The sequence below is a fragment of the Pangasianodon hypophthalmus genome, chromosome 29 (genome assembly GCF_027358585.1).
Source record: "Pangasianodon hypophthalmus isolate fPanHyp1 chromosome 29, fPanHyp1.pri, whole genome shotgun sequence".
Taxonomy (NCBI): Eukaryota; Metazoa; Chordata; class Actinopteri; order Siluriformes; family Pangasiidae; genus Pangasianodon; species Pangasianodon hypophthalmus.
In genome coordinates, this window is record NC_069738.1 from 5,033,345 (window position 1) to 5,052,695 (window position 19,351).

General features: G+C 37.1%; 2 protein-coding genes across 3 annotated transcripts; one reads left to right on the top strand and one right to left on the bottom strand.

Annotated features, from left to right (window-relative positions):
* Window positions 1–1,669: 1,669 nt before the first annotated feature.
* On the bottom strand, window positions 1,670–6,580 carry polr3gla (RNA polymerase III subunit GL a). 2 transcript variants are annotated; one of them, XM_034301692.2, is made up of 8 exons: window positions 6,453–6,580; window positions 5,462–5,580; window positions 5,112–5,241; window positions 4,431–4,493; window positions 4,255–4,311; window positions 4,001–4,068; window positions 2,892–3,017; window positions 1,670–2,721 (listed from the first exon to the last, which is right to left on the bottom strand). In XM_034301692.2, exons 2-8 carry the CDS (start codon window positions 5,573–5,575, stop codon window positions 2,635–2,637), a joined length of 645 nt encoding a protein of 214 aa, XP_034157583.1. In that variant the 5' UTR covers window positions 5,576–5,580; window positions 6,453–6,580; the 3' UTR covers window positions 1,670–2,634. The 2 variants fall into 2 exon arrangements, with proteins under 2 accessions (XP_034157583.1, XP_034157582.1); XM_034301691.2 differs by having other exon boundaries at window positions 6,325–6,579.
* A 5,349-nt stretch (window positions 6,581–11,929) lies between these two features.
* Window positions 11,930–14,452, top strand: si:ch211-165i18.2 (uncharacterized protein LOC100149646 homolog). The gene is made up of 2 exons (XM_026942159.3): window positions 11,930–12,262; window positions 12,748–14,452. Exons 1-2 carry the CDS (start codon window positions 11,972–11,974, stop codon window positions 14,227–14,229), a joined length of 1,773 nt encoding a protein of 590 aa, XP_026797960.2. The 5' UTR covers window positions 11,930–11,971; the 3' UTR covers window positions 14,230–14,452.
* The last annotated feature ends 4,899 nt before the right edge of the window (window positions 14,453–19,351 follow it).

Consider the following 19,351-nt stretch of genomic DNA (forward strand, 5'->3'; position numbering starts at 1 on the left):
TGATAACAAATATTACGTTTATGTACCAGCGTTCAGGGTCAAAGGTCACAACTAGGTGCGCAGCTTCTTATACCTGTGTATCTAGAGCTAATCCTGTGTGACTGTGACTATCAATAAAATGAAATCATAAACCTGATTCTTATGATCCAGGGTTAAAGCTATACAGTAAATACTGTTCTGGTGAAATGCTGTGAGTGAGAAATTTTAAACAGTGTTCATTGGATCAGTGTGAGCTCAGGCTGGAAGTAGTCATGTACACACACACACGCACACACACACAATGCAGGGAAAATTTGTGACGTCATGAAGCCATATACATGCAAATGTGTGTGTGTGTGTGTGTGTGTGTGTGTTTCTCTTATTTGCTCCTGTGTCATGATCTACTTTTCTCCACCTGCCCTTCAGTGTTACACAACGTATTTTTCCATCACCTTCAGACAGGCTCAAACACACACACACACACACACATATGCTGTGTGAAGGGGAAAGTGTGTTGAAATGGTGTACACTTCTCCTCAAACCTCAAGGTCAGTATTGTTCAATCATGTGAATCATTATAGGAGAAAAACTGATGTATTTCAGGAAGCACAGATGCACATTTTTCTTCCTGAAATGAACGGGTAATAAATGATAAACCAGATTTAGTGTACGGGAAGATTCTGGGGTCAAAGGTCATTTCTGACCATTCCTCCTGATGCTTCGTGCATCAGCACATGATGATTATGCATATTCCTTCATTTTCTGTTTATTATACGAATTCAGTAGGTTTTCTTTTCTTGCTAGGAAAATGCACACACATCATGCTGCAGTTTAAATGCATATTCATACGCTGTTTTTTTAGTCTTGTCATCTCCTCAGCATGCAATTTTGTTTCATAATACGTTGTGACATTCGTATTGTGTAGCATTGTGTCATGTCCCTTAAACAGAAAATGTCCAGCATGCACAATACATATCCTCCTTTTCTGTGTTTTCTGTACAAGCTCATTTTGTGTCATGTATTTTAATTAGTATTACATTTACTGTACATTCTCTAACATTTTGCTGTTATAAAAACTACAAAGCATGGCGCAGTAGTGCATCACACCTCCAGGGCCACGGTTCGATCCTGAGCTCGAGTTACTGTCTGCGTGGAGTTTCTGTGCCTGTTCTCCTCGTATTCATGTTTTATTTTTTCTTCTGGATTCTCTGCTTTCCTGTGAAAAACATGCAGGTAGGTGGATTGGCTGAAATAAATCACCCCGAAGTGTGCGTGAGTGTGAGTGTGTGTGTGTGTGTGAGTGTGTGGTGCCCTGGTATGGAAAGATCCAGGGTGTATTCCCATGTCACACTCAGAATTCCCAGGATAGGCTCCACATCCACTGCAACCCTGATCAGGATAAAGCGTTTACAGAAGATGAATGATTACAGAAAAAAAGAAAAAACCCCACAAATGTAAATTGAAAACCTGCTTCAACTGGTAAGCAGGATCTGATGTCATACATGATGACATCACTTCCTGTGTTGACTTTTCAAACAGGACATTAAATAACCTTTTTTTTTTTTTTTTTTTTAATTAAGTGTATATGTTTCCATTTTAAACACTAATACAAACTGAGATATGCGAAATCAATTAGAATAACCAGACACTAAACTGAGGCAGTGTTTTAACTGCTAAATGCAGATCAATAAACATTTTATAACACATTTTAATTCATAAATGCACTTAAAGTACATCATTGTTTAAGATTGTCATATCACATTATTCCATCACACCCTGATATCATCCCATCCTCTTTATTGAGTTGAACAGAGCTTAGAGATTAGAGCTTCAACTCAATTGAAGGAACTGGACAGAACCGAGCAGCTCTGCTACTGCAGTAAATTACTCCACCTGCTGGATGACTTCATTATTTCTGCCCTCACAGTACAGCGCTTACACTTCATCATCTCTTCATCAGCATGATTCACAGTTTATTCTTTCAGACTCATTCAATAACATTACAAAAAAAAAACCCTATGATTTTACAGCTTATTGTCTCAAATACATTCAATGACATTATGACAAAAAAGAATGTCCCAAAATGCATTGCGTTCTGGCATATCCTTAAATAAATAACGGACAAAGCTGCTAATAAATGTAAAACAGCAGCAATAAAATATCTAATATATATATATATATATATATATATATATATATATATATATATATATATATATATATATATATATATATATATATAATGAGTGCAAATTGGGTTTTATGTCAATTGTACTCACCTCTGATGGAACAAGAATTAATTACATCTTTTTATACCAATTTAACAGGAATTAACATTCCATCTATGTAAAATTTAAATTCTTTATGGACGTGATTTTTTTGGCTGCGTTCTGTGTTTTGATTGAATAATCCATTCCCACGCTACACACTCCTCCCCTTATACTGCTAAAGCTCTCTATCTGAGAAATCAACAAGGGTGTGTTAGAAACAATACAGGAATGGAGTGAGTGTTTACAGATGCCATGATGGTGTGTTAATAACCACTTCCTCATACACACACTCACACACACAAACACACACACATTCCCTCGTCTAAATGAAAAATCTCCAGCACATGAGAAATAAATACAATGTCATTGTATAAAATTGTGTTTTTTAGTAGGTAGCTTCGTCCATATTGTCATCGCTGTCTCCTCCAAATTCCTCGCCGTTGTCAAAGTAGGACATGATGTAGTCCGTCTCCTGAAACACACAGCAGCGGTGGTGATGTTAAAGAGTGTCTGAGATCAAGCTTGAATTCTCCATTCTGATTGGTCAGAAGGGGTTGATTCATTTTACAGTAACAAACACAAACGTGATTCTAATACAAATCTACAGCGTTGATTACTCGAGCACATCTCCAAACTTCTCACCTCTTCAAACTCTTCTTCATCATACCCCTCAGCATCATCAGGCTCTTCTTCTTCCTCTCCAGTCTTCTTCTTCTTCTCGTCCTCCTCCTCCTCGGACTGGTTTTCCTCCTCTTTCTTTTCCAGGTTCTGTTAAGACGGGAAATGTTTAGTGTCATATATATTCGCTTGCCTGAATTCAGACATCTATGTGTCACTTTATCTGTCTGTCTATCAACCCTTGAATCAATCTGTCACCACCTACAGCCAGGATTTTATCAGCATTCATTTATTAATCTGTGAAATTTACGACAGTTAAAGATTCGATTTCTCACATAGTTTCAGTGTCAGATCAAACTAATTAACCAAAAAGACTTTTGTTTTGCCATTTTTACCAAGGGTGCCAATAATTCTGGAGCTGTATCTGTTCATCAATCTGTCGATCTGTCTTCTATCATGAAAGATAATAATAATAACAAATATATGATGGAGAAAACAAGACAAGATCATTTCAATATGTCGTTATTTAGTTACACTGTTATTACATCATCTGCATAGGGAGTCATTGAGGTGATTTGGGAGTCACTTGAGGAATCACTTGAGGAATCAATTGAGGAATCATTTGGGGAATCACTTGGGGTTGTGCTGTTGTAGGAAAATAATCACTGACAGGGAGGTGGTGTGATGCGGCCTGATGTGAAGCAGAGTTACTGTTACAAGTTGATTATGTTCCTATAACAGCATGTCCTGAAGTGTTTTATTCCTCTTACACCACAGTAATATGCTAATTTACCTCTGACTGTTACAAAGCGCTGACACTGGAGACTCCTTCCATAAATGTTAATTAAACATCTCCTTACAGAAAACTTATCAACGTCTACACGTGTTTTTAACTCGTTCATGCGGTGCGTCTGCTGTACAAGACCCTGTGTTAGCTGTTACTATAGAAACGATAACGTATTAGAATGCGTGTATTAATATAAACCTGTCATTTGTCCTGCGGCTGGAACTACTTTCTGAGCAGCTATTATAGAAAATCAACAACAGAATCCAGAATTTGACAGCGCTGTGGTATAAATATTAATAACACCACCACTGTTATAACACAGACATGTTACAATATGATATCTTACCTCCAGTTTTTGTAAGAGTTCTTTGGGAGCAGCAGGTTTCTTTTTGCTCTTGACTACCGGTTTGGTCTCTGTGGACAGAAACAACAGCGTGTGTGAGTGAGTGTGTGTGTGTGTGTGTTAGACACAAAGACATATTTGGGGTTGAATTTGTAGCCACAGTGAGCTGTATTGTGCGTGATGTGTCTACCGCAACATTACTAAACCATCAGCGGTTTTATTAAACACGGTCTTTAATAATGTAGTTATTCACTCACTGGCTTTGCGCGACTTCTGAACTTTGATGCAAAGCTCTTTAGGGAGTCGACTCCAGTCTGAAACACAAACCCAATTTACTCATGATTATTAGTGGTATGCATGTATACAAACACAACTGCCGTACCTTTTAAAAGCAAATTAACATTGATTATCTGATGCCTGGATTTTTGCTTACCTGGAGTCCATTCGCCGCGCTTGGCCTCTCCAGTCTGGTATTTATCAGAGTAACGCCCCACATCTGTTGAAACAAAAAACAGAAACAGTCACTGAGCCATTGAGAGACGTGACGACTTGAGAAACAGTTTCCTATTGTGTTTGGACATTTAGACCCATACAGGCATCATTTACATTCAAACGACTTAAAAAACAAAACAAAACAATACAAACAGGGAGACGTCTATAGCTACACCCATGTGTTTAGCAACACAATAGAAGTGACTGCAGGACAGAGTCTCATGTCAAAAACCTTAAAAAGTTCAAGCTTTCCCTCTGACTGTTACAAAGCTCTGACACTGGAGACTCCTTCCATAACTGCTAAAACGTAAACGTCTCGATACAGAAAGCTTCACCATATCAACAATTACATACACTTTCAAATGTGTTTGTTTTAGCCTCTGCTAAAGTATTTGAAAGAGTGTATTATCATAAACCTGCACTACTGTTGGAGCTGAAAATGAATTCCTCTGACCAATCAGATTTGAGAATTCATCAGCACTGTGGTATAACCTACAATAAAAACATTTTACTGGATGTGTAATTATGTGTCTATTCTATGTACTTATTAATGTTTTAATAATATCTGTTTTATTAGAAGTCCTTTGTTAGCTGTGTGCGCGTATCGTTACTATCTCTCTACCTTTCTTAGGTGCAGAGGGTTGGATGTGGAAGGGCAGGTTCTTGCTGGAGGCTCGGAGCTCCTGTTTAAGCGCGAGCATGTACTCCACCTCCTCTCCCGTCTGCAGAGGAACCGGCCTGAACTGCATGGGCTGAAAATAAACACGTGGACATGAGGAAATACACGGACACTGACACTGGAGACTCCTTCCTTAAATGTTAAATAAACGCCGTAACTTCGTACAGAAAACTTAATCGTATCAACTACTTTGGCTTGTTATGGATAAGATTACACCGTTCACTGTGAGTCATCTGCAGGATATTTGTGTATGTATATTAATATTAATGCGATGAAGTGAAACTCATGCGTACAGGGTAGAGCGGTGAAGGTGCCTGAGCGCTGCTGGGTAAAGCCTCTCCTCTGCCGAAACCCAGACAGTCCACGTTAAAGGTGAAGAGACTCCGGCCTCGACCTCTTCCAGACATGACGTCTACCGACAAACACAGAATGAACAAACACACAGCCATTTTAACCAACACCACTCTCCTCACATGGACCTCTACGCCAGACTCAAACACAACAGCTTCAAGTGTTTCTTAGCTTGAAAAATATAATAACGATAAAAATAATTAGATTATTATTCCATTTATAAGCTGATATATAAATACATATTATTTGGTCTGGGTGAAGTCAAATATTTATGTCTTTGCGTTTAACACACTGGGTTGAGAATTTAATTCTGTGTTGTTTAAATTATTTAGTGTTTATATCAGGCTTAAAAATATCTCAGGAAGTGATGTCAGCTGGTCAACCTCACCTACTTTTCACTTATTATTTCATTTTGTTATTATTTATCAGTAAAAAAAGTGACGATAAACATCCTGATGATAAACCATATGATTCATATCAAGCATTATAATAATATCAATTATAAGTATTATGTTTATATTAAAAAAAGCCTGTTATAGTCTATAACATATTAAAGACATTCTTATTACATTACATCATGACATGACTTAATAAAGCATGTACACATAAACACAGCGTATAATAACACATTTATAATGATTAAAATATGTAGAATATACATAATAACACAACTATATCATATTTTAACCAAAATTATAACCACAAAACTGTTCATTCTGACCTTGTGACATAACTAAAGCATCAAACCCATAGCTCATAAAATCAATTATAATTATTATTATTATTATTATTATTGTTATTTTACCTCTGATCGATGCTCAGCTCAACTCCTTTAGGCCCTCCAGTGCTAACCTGCTAATTAGCCTGCTAAGCTAACACTTTAGCTAACTCTCCATCTATGATAAAATAAATAAAACAATATAAAAAGCACACCAGATATGATGAAATAACTCGATAGTTTTGTGTTCTCTGTCGACTAACAGTAAAGCGAAGTCTCTTCTTAACCACGTGGGCGATGCCGAGTCTCTCACACCGAATTCCACTTCCGCACCGGCAGGAAAGGGGGCGGAGCCGGAAGTCACGCGCTTGCGAGAGATGTAAACAACGCGCACGTGCTTTCCTCTCGCTAATGCAGGAGGTTTAGGTAGAATATATATATATACATATATATATATGGCAATGTTTGATCACGCTTCAAGTTTTTACTGTTTAATTTCCTCTGAAGCAGGAAGTGTATTTGTATCTGAGTAACTAAGGGTGCGATTACTTTTTCACACAAGGCCAGTTGTTTTTGGATAGCTTTTTTTTTTTTTGTCTTTTTTTTTTACTTCAGTGAATGAAATAATACTTTGAACACTGATTTTGTGTTTACTCAGGTTGTCTTTGTCTTCAGTTTTGTTTAAAGATATGAAACAATTATTCAAGTGTGACAAATATGCTAAAATGAAGGAACTCAGGAAGGGGGCAAATACTTTTTCGTGGCACTGTAATTATAATCATGATTTCTCCTAATAATAGATGATCTGTTTTGTTAAAACTTAAAACAATAAATACTGTTTGGTTTTGGGGAGAAGTTTTAAAGCTCCATCATGCACTGTGAGGTAATTAAACCATCCAGCAGGGGGAGTAATTCATTCAGTATAGAGATGCTACCAGAGTGTGCATCCATTATTTGGACTGAACAGATTATGTGTTCTACAGAGACACAAACACAGATATGCATAGGAGGCACACACAGAAAAGTTAACTATACATGTGCATGTGTTTCCTCCCTTATCTCCTTTCCTTCTCATATAACGTCTGTCTATCCATTTTGTTACTAGAGGTGGATAGGGAAAGGTGGATGTTCAGGATGGTGCACACAACCTCACTATTGTCTGGAATGCAACATGTAAAACTAAACAATTTAAGCAGATAGATGAATACAAGGGTGTCACAAAAGTCTCCAATAACAAATAACACTTTATAGCAAAATGTAATTTTATTAATAAAACCTCATCTACATGATTGCCATTTCTTTGTAAACACACACAGAGTCCTCGCTCCCACTCATGATGATTCTTAAAGGCTATCTGAGTGTATATATACATACGTGTGCTCACATGCATCCGTAACTATCATATTCGAAAAGCGTTTTTATGCGCTCCTAGTCGATTCCATTATCACAGGACACCGATCAGGATAAATCGCATTTTTTGGAAATTTGTTTTCATTCTGTCCCTTTTCAAGACGTTCGTTTTCTCAAGAAATGTCAATTTTCATCACCAGTTATGACTGAGACACAGCTGAATAGAGATCTGTTCGATGAAGTCTAATAGCCTGGCTCATCCTTTGCTCTCCCACACACAGGGGAATCTCAAAACGTAAGGTTCTCTCTCAGCTAAAAGTCATTCTTTGTGTACAAGAGCCATTTAAACTGATTCCTACGCTGGAAAAGGTCAGCAACAAAAAAATCCTTCTTTCAACAGGACAGCAAAGCGCTTGCTTTTTTTTTTTAGCCCATTTTATGACTCTTTTTATGGTCATTTATCACACATGCTTATTGGGGTCTTCTTTCAAACATATGTTGACTTGAATGGATTTTGTGCATACGGATGGGTGGTCCATGCCGGATACGACTCCACTTTGACCCCTAAATTGCCCATTTCTGAGCAATATGAACTGGACAGAGGTGTCAGGGGGCAAATGGTCAGTACACATTATGCATAACTATACAGTAGATTCCTCTATAACACCCATGTCCTTCTTAGACTGCATATTCTGAATTATTCTAACGTACATAAACCATTTCAAAACATTACAGCAGAAATACTTGATTGTTTTCCGATCAATCAGATTGATCAATTTCAAATCAGATTCGAATAGCTTTCATGTGTTTTTGTTATTTTATTCTTATTTTTTATTTCAGTTTTCAGTTTTAGTACTTGAACTTATTTTATTTTAGTTACTTTCCAGGGCAACATTTTTAATTTCATTTAATATTTATATTTTATTTTATTTCAGCTTCATTTCAATTAACAAATGTAATAGTTTTCATTAACATAACAACAAATAACACTGGTAAACAAAATGTTTTGGATTGTGCTAAACGCTAAGTATATTCATAACTCATGTGTAGTTCAGTCTGCAATTTTCTTCTTTCAGTGAGTCATTTTCACTTAATTGAGTCATTTCAAGTTATTTTCTCTGTATGTGAGGAACAAACAGTGAGGATCTGACAGGGCAGGATGCATTCCGACTTCATTTTACAAGGGCTTTTAAGGCCACCAAAGGAAGAGAGATTGATGCCGTTTTACTTACACTTCAGGTGCACTCCATCAGTGTTAGCCACAACAGAGCAGTCATTCAACAAAAACAGGTGTAACAGCTGTAGCAATGTCTCTTTCTTGCGTACGCTGTCTTGATTTACCCCTAGAGGGCTCCCTAAGCTAACCCATATTCATGTGCACCTAACTTATCGCTATCTTGAGATCAATTTTGATGAAGTGAAAGCTTCTGTAAGCGAACAAACTTCAAAAAATAATGACTGTATTCAAACAGGTTTCTGAAGCACTTCCCCCGTCTGCCATTGTTCAGCCAAACAGGAAGACCCAGAGTTTACCCGGACTTTCAGTCAGAGTCTGATCTTATTGCATTGACAAAGGATTCAGTAGCATGGAGACAGCCATAATCAGCTAATAATCTGCAAAAGGTTCAAAGACAGTGATATCCGTGATCTAAAATGAGTGATATGGATGTCATGACATAAAAATCCATGCGGTGAGATTTTAGAAGTGCTTCTATCTATTATATTTCAGCCTGGAAAAAAGATTAGATTGCAGTCTAGCATATTGCACCAGTGAAATATGCTGATACTGACAGTAAACATTCACAGTATGGGGCGACAGGCATCTTTCCCAGAACCAATGAATGCATAACCATAATAGAGACCAAAGCTTCAGTCTGCAGCACCAAGTGCAAGTCAAACAACTAACATCAAGCCTTAGAGCCCATATAATCAAAAATGTTAGTTATGCACCTACAGTACTATATAAGAAAACACTCTACCCTCTAAGAAGAAAAGGTACAAAAGCTGTCACCGGGGCAGTACCTTCTCAAAAGGTGCATTTTTGTACCTTATTTACCCCTAAAGGTGCATATTAGTACCGAAAGTGTACATATTAGTACCTAAATGGTATATATTTGTACAGTACCTAAAAGGTGTGTGGTGTGGTTCTAAGTGTGTGGATTTGTTTTATTTTCTGTAGTTTTTCAATGTAATATTTGAAAAAAAAATTATTCTAAAACATTATTCTTTAATCACCTCTTTTTCCCTGATACTCATGCCATGGATAATTTTTTTCTGATCGTTGTTTCTCCATAGTAGGGTTCATTGTTGCAGTTCTCTCTGTAAATGACAAAGAAAAATGAGTAATTTTCATAAAAGAAAGAATTTGCCTATTTTTAATCCCATAAAGGGATTATTCCTTCCAGTAGAAAGTAAAGCTCCTTCATTATCAGTATTTGGTGTAAATCTGTTTGGTCTGCACAGCTTGCTAATAGAGACAGACAGACAGCAGACCTTATCATCATGTTTATTATTTATCCCCAAGGTCTCTCTTGATCCTCTCAAGACAGTTGAAGTTAATGTTAGACGTTTAATAAAAAATGTAGAGAACCATGACGCTGTGGATCTGCAAACCAGACTAGACAGAATCACTCTTCTCATTTTCCAGTCCACATGCAAACAGTCCGGTTAGCAGTTGTGTCATGCTTTTCTGCATTGTTCTGTGTCTTTGATCACATAGATGCAACTAAAAGAAAGGAAGGAAGGATGTAAATGTGCCTCTGAAGACAAAAATATCTTCGAATATGCTCTTATGCAAAGGGATGGCACACTGAAAGAGATAGAGACATTTATCCACACAAAAAGTCTTTAAGCTCTGCATGTTCAGTACTTTGAACTCATTTTGCATATAAGATCTCAGTAGAATAAAGCGCAAGTCTAAAAATAAGCCATTTGGCCATTATCCTAGACATTTGTTCAAATGTAAAGAGGACAGAATGAGTTTAAAACCACATCAGTGCTTTGGCAGTTTGAATGCTGGAGAAATGGGAAAACTGTAGGTGGTCTGGTTTTGTGACAAAATTCTGTCGCTGTGGCAGTGAAGAGATAACCGGGAAACAGCACTGATGTGAATTCTGCTCTGACTGAGCGTCTGTTCTCTGTCCACAAGAGGTGATGATAAACAAATGAGGGTGTGGGGTTACTCAGAGGCCAGCTGAAGAAATATGGCAACAGGACACAGTGCCAACATCATGGAGGTGATGGAGTGATATTAAATAATCAGAGGTGATAACATCGATTCCTTTTTTTTTTTTTTTTTTTCAGATTTTGAAAACTTTTGTCTTTGTGGTCTATTCATTATATCACGTCAGTGGCTGGTCACTGGAGCTACATGAGGATCATTCAACATAACCACAACCTACTTGACACCTCTGACATTTAAACAGCAGGGGGCTCCACATTGTTAATCTCCATCAAGACAGATAGATAGAATGTAGAATGACAGACAGAATGGCAGACATAGATAGATAGATAGATAGATAGATAGAATGTAGAACAACAGACAGAATGGCAGACGGAGATAGATAGATAGATAGATAGATAGATTGTTAGATAGAATGTAGAACAACAGACAGAATGGCAGACAGAGATAGATAGATAGATAGATAGATAGATAGATAATTAGATAGATAGATAGATAGATAGAGAGAATGTAGAACAACAGACAGAATGGCAGACGAAGATAGATAGATAGATAGATAGATAGATAGATAGATTGTTAGATAGAATGTAGAACAACAGACAGAATGGCAGACGGAGATAGATAGATAGATAGATAGATAGATAGATAGATAGATAGATAGATAGATAGAATGTAGAACGGCAGACAGAATGGCAGACAGAGATAGATCACTTTATCATAGAAATAAAATTAAAATAAAACTTTTTGGTTTGTTAAAAATTCGATTTCAGACATTCAACATTTCTGAGGTAAATAGTGGCGCAATATTACAATTTGCTTTAAAGCAAGACAAAACTCTGTTACTGTAACTGTTGACAGAGACCGTAAACACTGAGTAATGTAGAAGTACTTTATAAAAAATCCTTTATAAAACTTTAATTCCTTTAAAATAGTCGACCCTCTGCATAATTTGTACACTGATCACTAGGCTTGCCGTACTGACAGCTCTGCTTGCAGTAAGAGCACAACTTACTTTTTTAGACGTCAGTCATCTAAAAATGAGTCCCATACACATGATGAAGTGAAGTTGCCATCATATTTCTCCTTTCTTCTCATTTGTTAATTTCAGTCACACCCACAACAGCATCTCTGATTCTGACTGTGTATTTAAAGTCGCTGCACTTCTGGTGTCTCTGCTCTGTAACACAAGAGTAGCTTGACAACATGTTTGTTCCGGCTCTGCTCATCTGTATTGTGCTGAGAGCATTCAGTGCTCAAGCAAAAGTAGTTCATGACTTTAGACAGGAGTGTAAAGACTTTTTCTACAAGAAAACAGAACCGGGGGGAATGGACCAGAATGCCAAGAAAATCTGTCAGTATGCAGAAAAGTTAGGCCCTTATTACGCTACTCTGTACTCGGTTTATCACAAGATTCCTCTCTACAGCGCCTACAGATTTGACTCTAAATGCTTCACCGACAGTGGAAGGCCAAGCACCTGGCATTTAGAGCCACAGGTAACCATGTGCTTCACTGTCTAACAAAAGACTTTCATTTGCAGTTTAAGCTCTGCATTCCATTCTGTTTTGTCATTCCAAATAATATATAAAATACATTAGACTGATGATGCTTTATGGAACGTTCTTATACTGTACTATAACAACGTAAGAACAATACATTTGATATGGTATTTGTTAATCTTTGTTAATGTTAGTTAACAAAATACAGATGTTCATTGTTTGTTCATAACTTTTAATGTTAATAATGTATTAGTAAATGTTGAAATGACATTAATAAACACGGTAGAAGTGCAGTTCATTATTAGTTCATGTTACTAATGTAGTTAACTAATGAAACTTTGTTGTAGTGTTATCTTACTTAGTGTTACAAAAAATAAATAAATAACTAAAATAAAATAAAGTAAATAAATAAAATAACAACGTTAAAAAATAAAAATAATGAAACATCAAACTAACCATCTAACATAATATTTCTTCTGTAGCTTTCCAAACCTGAACAACAAACTCTATACTATATGGTCCATGAGACTCAATCTAATAAAAACGCTTATAAAGGAAGTCAAGCCATCAGCAACGACTACAGTGAAACGGGATATGATCGCGGACACCTGAACCCCAACAGCTTCCAATGCAATGAAGGCCGTATGGCTACGTTCACGCTGACCAATGCAGCACCTATGGATGCCTGCTTCAACCGTAACCAATGGGGAAAGTGGGAGAAAACTTTGAGGAGTTTTTTAAAAGACAAGCTTGCAAGTGACGGTGGTGCTGCTACAGCCTACATTGTCACAGGTACAGTACCCAGTGCGAACCTACGGATACCACAACGTGAAATCTCTGAAGAGCCTGAAAGGGTGACGGTGCCCTCTCACATCTGGACAGCCGTCTGCTATGAGCACCTCTCTGATAACAAAAAGTCTTTCTCCTTCGGCTATATGGGGGAAAACAGGCCGGAAGGCAGCATAAGCCTGATGAGCGTCTCAAACCTGAACACACACATAAAAAATCTCTATCGTCAGCGCGCAGAAATTAGCATTTTTGTGGATGAGTGTTTTGGTGACAATAATAAATTAGATGAGGTTAAGGCCAAATTTCAGACATTAAGCAATCTACCAGTGAACCCAGGAGTCCAAATGAGCTCAGACATGCAAAACATTTATCTCACATTGAGAAGGGCTGTCAGCAGTGACATCATACCTGAAAAGAAATTCAAGGTGAGTGAGATGACGATAAAATTAGCCTTTGACAGCATGAGCACTTACCACGATGTAGTAAAGGATCTGAAGGTTTCTTCTGGAAGCACTTGTCTTCTAACTCGTGTGAAACCACTAGTAAGGAACGATCTCAGAAAAAGTAACATATCAGGGGTGTCGGATGCTGTCGAATGCCTGCTGGTCCAAGAGAAGCAGAAGACTGCAGCTGATGGATCGCCCTGCTCGAGCTTCTCTGACTCTAGATACAGCTGTCAATGTGAAACAAAAGGTGAAACCAAGTCCTGCTGCTCCACTCCCTGCCTGTACGAGGAGAATCTCAATTCCTATAGGTGTTACTCAGGCCAGACCCAGATTGAGTGCTCAGCCCACTACTCACTCGTCACTTTTAATGGACAGAAGTGCTTGGATGATCACCCATGTGCCAGATACGGTGAAGACTACTACTGGTGTAAGACCATCTCTGGCAGCTGGGACTACTGCAGCCCTCCGCTGTGGAGAAGTAAAGCTAGAAACGGGAAGTACTGCCGCACTGACCATGCCTGTGCCAAATATGGATCAGGATATATGTGGTGCTACACGGATGGTGAAGGCAATTATGACAAATGCTGTACTTCTGATGACTGCTACTCAGCTGTGAATGGCCAAACCTGCAGGTCTAATCACACGTGTGGCTACCATGGGGAAGATTACCTGTGGTGCTACACAGACTATGAAGGCAACTGGAATTACTGTTGCACATCATGTGGATGATAGTTGGTTTACAATGTGTGGTATCATTATAGCTAAAGCATGACTTTGCAAATTTGATTGTGATTGTACTATGAGGTCTTACTAACCTACAAATTATAAATAAAGACTCTCATATGTGCTTCTGAAATTAACAGCTGCTTAAAATGCTTAAAATGCTTAAGCTTAAAGAGTATATGTATGCAAAAACAAAAATCTCAATAAAAACATATACAAAAAAATCTATAATGCATTTGCAAATTTTTACGTTTTTACAATTTTTACAAGTAGTATACTTCATTTTCAGTAAAAACAAATCTCTGACATTAATGACTGTAGACTCTCATAAATGCTCATCTGCACAAAGCTTTCAGAACAATGGTGTGATTTCCATGAAGAATAATTCAAACTCTGTAAACGCTCATGTGCCCAGAGACACAGCAAATGCGCAGACATCTCTGTCCACTTACACACCTCGACAGATGACATTCAGCCCACGGAGTGTTAATTCAGTTCACATTTCACGTGTTTGTATTGTGCTTTCCACAAAACAGCTGTACAGGAAGTTGTATTCTAACAGAAATTGCACTCTGTAATGTCTTTTTAGGCCTCTAACTAACTGATCAATTAATCTATTGATTATTTTTATGATTAGTTGATTAATCTAGTGATTATATTTATGATTACTCCGTTTATTACTTTGATTAGTTGATAATCCTTTAGTTAACTTGCCCATAAATAACAACCACAACTTCTGCCAATAATCTTTCAGTGCTTCACTCAAACATTTTCTCATGAAATCATTTTTACTAATATAAAATCCCGACACAAAAAAGTGACAAGAATTAAAAGACCAATTCAGTGTGTAATTAATATATTGTTTTTGTATTTGAATAAAATATGTATCAATTCAATCTAGAAAAAACATGAACCCTAGACATAAATAATAGTTTTACTGTTCAGTTCAGGACTATTACTAACACAAATATCACAATATAAACACAAATATCACAAAAGTTCATTATGTGTATTTATTTCTTTTAGAAAGATTGCGCCATTCTTATTTTTGCTTATCAAGTCTGACTCATGAACACACCCTTCCTGATATGGTTCTCCTTTCACATCTCCACAGTGACATTCTGGTTCTGGTCCTGCAGGTCAGATGTGATCTCAGTGCACTCTGTCCTTCTACTGTCCTTCTGCTACACACACACACACACATACATTTATATATATATATATATATATATATATATATATATATATATATATATATATATATATATATATATATATATATATAGAAAACTGTGTTTTTGTTAGTCTTTTTTGTTTATATATATATATATATATATATATATATATATATATATATATATATATATATATATCTACATATCTACATATCTACAAAGTAATAATATCTATGAACTTATCAGTCAGGTTTCAGGCCCCACCACAGCACAGAGACAGCATTAGTTAAAGTAGTCAATGACTTGCTATTAGCCTCTGATGGGGGTTGCATTAGTCTATTAATTTTACTCGACCTTAGCGCAGCGTTCGACACTATCGACCATAATATCCTGCTTCACAGACTAGAAAAGGTCATAGGAATTAAGGGCTCAGCCCTCGACTGGTTTAGATCTTATTTAACCGATCGTTATCAGTTTGTAGATTTAAACGGTGACCACTCAGCACGTTATCGAGTAGAATATGGCGTTCCGCAGGGTTCAGTCTTAGGCCCACTGCTTTTCACGTTATACATGCTCCCTTTAGGTAACATAATCCGTAAACATAATATTAGCTTCCATTGTTATGCTGATGACACACAGTTATACGTCTCAGCTAGGCCAGATGAGAATAGCCAGTTAAAGAAAGTTGAGGCATGTGCGATAGACATAAGAGACTGGATGCTAAGCAACTTTCTCCTGCTAAACCCAGAAAAAACAGAGGTTCTGGTACTGGGACCACAAGTCGCTAGAAGTAAGTTTAGAGATCACACTGTTACTTTAGATGGTCTCTCTGTTTCAAGTAGTCTAACAGTAAAAGATCTCGGTGTGATTATAGACTCTAATCTCTCATTTGAGGCGCATGTAGATAATGTAAGCAGGTTAGCATTTTTCCACCTCAGAAATATCGCTAAGATTAGAAATATACTTTCGCTAAGTGATGCTGAAAAACTAGTCCATGCATTTATCACGTCCAGATTAGATTACTGTAATGCTTTACTATCTGGATGTTCGTCTAGATGCATAAATAAGCTTCAGATAGTTCAGAACGCAGCAGCGAGGGTCCTGACTAGGACTAGGAAGTATGAGCATATCACGCCAGTCTTATCTACATTACACTGGCTCCCAGTAAGATTCCGCATCGATTTTAAAATATTACTCCTAACCTATAAAGCATTAAACGGTCTCGCTCCGCAGTATTTAAGCGATATGTTAGTACCTTACGTTCCGCCGCGCCTACTTCGCTCTAAGGATGCAGGCTGTCTATCAGTACCACGCATTGCCAAAACCACGGCAGGGGGCAGAGCTTTCTCTTACCAAGCCCCAAAATTATGGAATAGCCTCCCAGTTAATGTACGTGAAGCAGACACGGTCTCAGTGTTTAAGTCGAGGTTGAAGACTTATTTATTTAACCTAGCATTTAGCGACTAGTGTTTTTATCAAAGGAGTAGATCTGGGGGACTCGTGGATGTTGAGTTTTATCTCCACACGGTGACTGTGAGTGTACCTAACCACTTTCCTTCTCCTTCTGCCGAGCTACACTCCTGAGCTGCCGGTGATCCAGACCCCACTACGCTCTGGACCAGATGAGCATCACTCCTGAGCTGCTGGTAATCCAGACCTCCCCCCCTTCACTCTGGACCTGTCCACCGGCAATGCTTCACACTGCCACGAAAACGCTTCAGCTGTTTTCCATGGACTACACCAACACACATTGTACTCACACACACGCACACTACAGTGTAAACCCATATGAGGATGGGTTCTCTGTTGAGCCTGGTTCCTCTCAAGGTTTCTTCCTATCACCATCTCAGGGAGTTTTTCCTTGCCACCGTCGCCCTGCTTGCTCATCAGAGACGTCACACACACACACACTTCACTTTACTTTTGTTTGTGTAAAGCTGCTTTGAGACAATGACCTTTGTAAAAAGCGCTAAACAAATAAAAATGAATTGAATTGAATTGAATATATATATATATATATAAACAAAAAAGACTAACAAAAACACACAACAAAACTAATAAAACTTTAAATGAAAATGGAAAATATAAAAATAAAAACTGATTCAAAACATTAATAAAAAATATAATGGTATTTCAGTGATACCAAAATAACACTGATCATTCACTTTAGATGCACAATGACAAAAGATATTAAGTCTTTTTGAATTAAGAAGTTTATATATACATATACAAATAGCACACATTTATCCATGTGTGAACATCAAGTAGCAAAACTGATGACACACCAGTCAGAATATCAGGATAATATAAATAGGAGCATAGATTATGTGCTTTGGAAAATGAATCCTAGTGCTGGGAGACAAAAAACCCTTACAGTTACAGTATAATGACAGAACAGTAGAAGTACTTCAGATAAGATAACTTTCACTATTCTATGTACAGTAAATACTGTAGCACATGTTGTACACCCGCAAACTCGTAACTGTTGAACTGATTTGTAGCCAAGTGCTTCTTACATGTACTATATTTTTGCAGAACTGAGAGATGACTGTTTAGGGGAGGTAGAGAAAGTCTTTTGTCAGAAGACTACTGTAAGAAACTGCTCTACTATATGGCAAATAAGGCCATTATCAATAATGTAATGCAATTTAGCAGAGGATGCTGAATGAATGAATGAATGAATTCACCTACTGCAAGATCTCTTTACAGTGGTGTAATGAAAATGAACTTTTCTTAAAGTTTATTGTTGAATTTCGCTGTATCTGCATCTGTATGTTGTATCCTGTAATAGACATTGACTTGCAAAAAGAGTTTTTTGTAACAGTGTTTTGAATTTATCACACTAGTGTTCTCTAGGCAGGAAAGCAATCTGCGTATTTGTCAGGTTTGTGTGTTATCTGAGACCAAAGTTTGATTCTGACAAAAGAGAATATGTTTTTGATGTAAATAATTGATTTTGACCTGGAAGTTTGAGGTTTGTGCAAGTTGATGTGTAGTTTTGAGATTGTGTTTATAGTTGTGAGAAAATAGTGAATTGTTTCATGAACTGTGTGTTAGGAATCGAGAAAAACTGTAATATATAAATCTAGACACAAGCTAAAAAAATGTTTTTTAGTTTGTTTTTTTTTTAAATCTGGACCTGGACACAAGTGTGAAGCTGTTATGTCTCAGAAAGCACGCTAGTGACCTGGAGGTTAAAAAAAGAACAAGAAAAAGTAAAAGTTTTTTTTCTACCTTGTAGCCATCAGGGAAGAAAAATATTGACTCAAAAAGTTACTTTTATAAACTAAGTAATTAAAAGTAATAAGCTGTTTCCAAGTATTCCATCTTCTTGATGCAGGACCAATTCTGTGTGTAATTAATATATTGTTTTTGTATTTGAATAAAATATGTATCAATTCAGTCTAGAAAAAACATGAACCCTAGACATAAATAACAGTTTTTCTGTTCAGTTCAGGACTATTACTAACACAAATATCACAATATAAGCACAAATATCACAAAAGTTCATTATGTGTATTTATTTCTTTTAGAAAGATTGCGCCATTCTTATTTTTGCCTATCAAGTCTGACTCATGAACACATCCTTCCTGAAGATTGCTAAAACAGGATTTTAAACTAAAATTTCAAAACCATAACGCCATTTATCAAAAAGCACACCCAGTTCCCTAAACTCTAAACACTACTCCCCTGTTTTGACACTAGTCAGATTTGTTGAGCTGTCACTGCAGAACTCTACACACAAATCCCTTAATTTCTTATTGCGTAAACACCATGTGGTCATTTTGAAAGCGCTTGCATTCAATACTGTTCACTCAAGTCAGCACAGCTTGAGCTCAATTAGCACACAATTCCCCAGGTGAAAACACTAAGAGTCAAAATTGAACAGAATCAGATCCTTCAATAGATAGATAAAAGGGCCCGAATCAGTTCATTGAGTTTTGGAACAATTT

Coding starts and splice junctions, on each gene's coding strand:
- si:ch211-165i18.2 (XM_026942159.3), top strand. CDS start 11,972: ATGTTTGTTCCGGCTCTGCTCATCTGTATTGTGCTGAGAGCATTCAGT. Junction 12,263..12,747: donor CCTGGCATTTAGAGCCACAG/GTAACCATGTGC, acceptor TTTCTTCTGTAG/CTTTCCAAACCTGAACAACA.
- polr3gla (XM_034301692.2), bottom strand. CDS start 5,575: ATGTCTGGAAGAGGTCGAGGCCGGAGTCTCTTCACCTTTAACGTGGAC. Junction 4,494..5,111: donor ACCCTCTGCACCTAAGAAAG/GTAGAGAGATAG, acceptor TTGTTTCAACAG/ATGTGGGGCGTTACTCTGAT. Junction 4,312..4,430: donor GCGCGGCGAATGGACTCCAG/GTAAGCAAAAAT, acceptor TTTGTGTTTCAG/ACTGGAGTCGACTCCCTAAA.